The following is a 4,786-nucleotide window of genomic DNA, read 5'->3' as shown; positions in this document are numbered from 1 at the left end:
AATCCATTAATCCTGATACTGCTTCCCACTGTGTTTCCACAAAACTGTTAGATTTGAAGGTGTGTGTAATGGATTAACCAACCATAAGAAAACCCATACTAATTTCACATTTAGCATGATTGACAGACTAAGAAAGTACGCAGTCAGTCATAAAAACTTCTAAACTATTAGGCAAAATCTGACCGTTTTCATATTTAAAATCACTTACCTCTAGAGGGGATCATTCCGGCAATCTAGACATAGTAGTCAGAAAAGTAGAGAAATTTGCAAAATCTACAGAAAATTATTCTGAAGGACACTTCACAGTCAGAAAAGTAGAGAAGTTTGCAAAATCTCTAAAAATTATTCTGAGGGACGCATCACAGTCAGAAAAGTACAGAAGTTTACAAAATTTACTAAAAATTATTCTGAAGGACACTTCAGTCGGAAAAGTAGAGAAGTTTGGAAAATCTATAAAAAAAATTAAAAATTATTCTGAGGGACACTTCCAGTCAGAAAAGTACTATAAGACTGTTAATGTATAGAAAATTATTCTTATACTTCAGTCAGAAAAGCAATATAAGCTTGCAAAACCTACAGAAAATTATGAAACCAGCTGAAAACTTCAGAGCAACTGAAACCCAGAAATCCAAGACTGACTGGCCAATTAAAGACATATCTATGAAAGACTTGGCAGTGAAGTTAGGGTACAGCCTTCCAGTTCCTCAGCAAGCCTTCATGGATGAAGTTGCCAGTCCTTTCAGCAGAAACTGGTGGACTGATGGACAACAGCAGGCCAGGAGCGTTTCAGAGTCCTTGCAAACATGAACTAACTGGTGTACCACAGAGAAATGGTGCCCACTTTTACTGAATACACACAAACACACACATTTATATATACATATTATATATACATATATTACACATGTGTAAAAGGGTGTGAGTATACAGCAGAGTGTAGTAAGTACCCGAACAAAACAATTTGTGGCCGACAACCACTACACAACACCAGTTAATTTCCCCTCTCGAACCTCGGCGTAAGGTCCTGAATAAACGACCAATTGAAATTCATGAGAGGCGGCTGATAGATAGATACGCCGTCATAATAATCCGGGTATCGATGAGCGCACGCACGGGACGCAAGTGCCATCATTGCGGGACTTAATGACCAGCAAATTGTTTCCGTAATGCCCCTGGGAACCGAATTTTTGCGGGGGACATGACGGTCTAGGGGTTATTCGAAATCAATAACGTCTCCCCTCGTGTTTGTGCACAAAAAGAGCCAATCTCGGCGCACGTGCCGCTCCCACGCCGCGCTGGTTGGACGAATGATCGATGGCCGATAAGCTCCGGCGACCTGATTGGCTCCCGCGAGCCGACGGCGGCTCCACCTTCCCCGGGAGCGGCTCGGCGATTTGTCACCGGCGGCGGTGTCGAGGCTTCCCCTCGGGTGTCATGGCCGGAGGAGGAGACAGAAGGGGAAGAGCCGGAAGCTGTGAACCTGTCTTCAGTGACTTCTGGGCCAAGTGGTTGATCGCGTCAAGTGCTTTTTTGAAAACGACGTTTAGGGAAAAGCGACAAGGGGCAAGACTCAAGGTTATTTTATACAAAGAAAAACGACAAGGAGCAAGACCCACAGCTGTTTTTAAACAGGGAAAAAGCAACAAGGAGCAAGACTCACGGTTTTTTTAAACAAAGAAAAACGATGAAGAGAAAGACCCACAGCTGTTTTTAAACAGGGAAAAAGCAACAAGGAGCAAGACTCACGGTTTTTTAAACAGAAAAGCGACGAGGAGCAAGACCCACAGCTGTTTTTAAACAGGGGAAAAAGTGACAAAGAGCAAGACCCACGGCTGTTTGTAAACGGCCCGCAGCTATTTTTAAACAGGAAAAAGCAACAAGGAGCAACACCAACGGCTGTTTTTAACAGGGAAAACCCATTGCTGTTTATAAACAGGAAAAACCGACAAGGGACAGAACGCACTGTCGTTTTAAACAAGAATTTGACGCAGAAGGCGGGGCACTCATCACAGGCAAGATTTGTCCTCAAGGCGGGAACAACCCATCTCTCAACTTCAAAATGATGGACAAAGTAGGTCTACGGCTCGTTTTCCCCGTTCACTTCGATGCCAGTTCTTCAAAAAAAAAAAAAAAAAAAAAAAATAGAGGGTCATAATTATGTTAATTGTGCATTCTTTCAAAGCTTCCAACAGCGCATGATCTACATTTCTTTTAACGTTACACACTTTTTCAAGTCCCTCTGATATCGTGATTTGGTCTCTCGTTCGTTCACGTACACGATATATAAAAAGACGTGTGCTTATATGTTAGTACCACACACACACACACACACACACACACACACACATATATATATATATATATATATATATATATATATATATATATATATATATATATATATATATGAAATTACGTCCATGTAACCAACCCGAAAGGAAAATACATAATCCTTTCTACTAAGAATGGTATCCATGTAGGCCTACTCTTCAAAACTGAATAACAAGAGAGACAGATATTTATCCACTGAATATCCACAATAGAAATTCAATTTTCCTTCCATGTTGGTTACATAGACACCGTGGCTGAGTGAGTGGTGCAGCGTTCATCTCTAGTCTCTAGGTCGGAGGATCACTCCCAGCTTATACCGCTTACGGGATCACCCAAGTGCGAACGGGTACCGCCGTCTATTGAGATCGGGGAAAGGGCGTAGGGCTAGCAATCTCATATGCTGTACATAGGAAATAAAATAAAAGTTTAACGCTACTTGGCAACTGTACACAAAAGGAATCATGTCGCTCCAGATTTGGGTATTACTATACAAGGAAAAAATTATTATTATCATTACTATCATTAAGGCAGGAAAATTACAATTTCTTTATTAATACGTAATATATTTAAATTAGACAACCTGTTTTCTTTTATTCTGCATTTAGGAAAATAAATAAAGAAATGAGAGATTAGCACTGAAATAGCAAACAATTGACTAATCATCATACTTTTTTATAATATACTCTATGTATATAATTCGTCACAGTGCATAAAAAATTCAGATAATAATCCTTGGCCCCCACCCCTCGTTAAATACATAATTGGAGTCTTAAACAAAATTTATTCTAGCTACTTAACCGGGAACGAAAACTACTTCACGTTACAAATAACTTGTAACAGCGGAAAAATATTTCACGCCATAAAAATATAATTTGTTGTACAACGAAAAATTAATTCACGTATCAAATATATAATTGGTAATAAAACGGAAAAACAATTCGCGATACAAACATAATTTGTAATACATCGGAAAAATAATGCACGTCACAAGGACATAATTTGTAATACAACGGGAAAATAATTCACAATACAAACAATTTGTAATGCACCGGAAAATTAATTTCCGTCACAAAGATATAATTTGTAATACAAAGGAAAATTAATTCGCGAAACAAACATAATTTGTAGTACGACGGAAAATTAATTCACGTCACTAATGTATAATTTGTAGTACAACGGAAAAATAATTCACAATACAAACATAATTTGTAATACATCGGAAAATTGATTTCCGTCACAAAGATATAATTTGTAATACAACGGAAAATTAATTCACGTCACAAAAATATCGTTTGTAATATACCAATAAAATAATTCACGTCACGAAAATTTAATCTAGAATTCAACGAAAAAATCATTCACATCACAGAAACATGATTTGTTATAAAAAAAAATTAATAATGCAAGTCACGGAAAAATAATTTGTTACAAAAAAAATCATTCAAGTTACGAAAATATAATTTGTAACAACGAAAAATCATTCACGCCACGAAAGTGTAATTTATAATTCAACGGAAATATAATTTCTTATAAGAGATAATTCAAGTCACGAAAATATTTGTAATAAAACAAAAAAAAGTCACGTCACGAAAATGTAATTTACAATTTAACGAACAAAACTTCACGTCACGGAAATATAATTTGTTATAAAAGATAATTCAAGTCTCGAAGATATAATTTATAATACAACGAAAAAATAATTCACATCACAAAAATATAATTTGCTAAAAAAATAATTCAAGTCACGAAAATATAATTTGTTTTAAAAATAATTCATCACAAAAATATTTGTTATAAAAAATAATTCAAGTCTCGAAAATGTAATTTGTTAAAACAAAATAATTCAGGTCACGAAAATATAATTCATGATCATTACTAACGTAACGCGCATCGTCTGACGTAATTTGTCATAATACAGGGGAAAAAATCATAATATATAATGTTCAGTAATTCGTTTAACCACCGAGAACATATTTTATCTCAAATACTCATGATTTATGTCATTCAATAAAAAATTTAATTCTCGTCACAAATAATTCATATATTTATAGATAATTTTCATATAAAAATTCATAAAGTCGTTAATCAACATCATAAGATCCACGTTTGCACTAGACGTCGTCTAGCCCGGGGTCAGTCTCGATATATGAATAAAAATACTCTAATTCAAGATTAGAACCGGAACTTCTCGATGCTCTCTTATATTACCGACGTCTCTTGACTTTTTATCTCATTCTGGCCGTAATGAAATTGATCGTAAGTTTGCAAAATGCCGTTTGCTCTTCTTTAAAGAAATCGACTTTGCTGTTGCTATTTCGTATTAGACAGGAATAGCTTGCCGTATATATATATAATATATATATATATATATATATATATATATATATATATATATATATATATATGTATGTATGTATGAGTGTGTGTGTGTGTCTAAAGAGAAGTGGGATACATA

The 4,786-nt window shown here is 35.5% G+C and overlaps 1 protein-coding gene across 1 annotated transcript in view; it reads left to right on the top strand.

Annotated features, from left to right (window-relative positions):
* The first annotated feature begins 1,513 nt into the window (after positions 1–1,513).
* LOC135205951 (GATA zinc finger domain-containing protein 11-like) overlaps positions 1,514–4,786 on the top strand; it is an 11,756-nt gene continuing 8,483 nt past the window's right edge. The window contains exon 1 of the mRNA XM_064237139.1: positions 1,514–2,071. Within this exon, the coding sequence (XP_064093209.1) occupies positions 2,060–2,071 (12 nt within the window). The 5' untranslated portion in view covers positions 1,514–2,059. The remainder of the gene's footprint in view (positions 2,072–4,786) is intronic.

This window comes from Macrobrachium nipponense, chromosome 29, assembly GCF_015104395.2.
Source record: "Macrobrachium nipponense isolate FS-2020 chromosome 29, ASM1510439v2, whole genome shotgun sequence".
In the NCBI taxonomy this organism is placed as follows: domain Eukaryota; kingdom Metazoa; phylum Arthropoda; class Malacostraca; order Decapoda; family Palaemonidae; genus Macrobrachium; species Macrobrachium nipponense.
The sequence above is the reverse complement of the archived record's forward strand: the minus strand, read 5'-3'. Positions and strand labels throughout refer to the sequence as shown.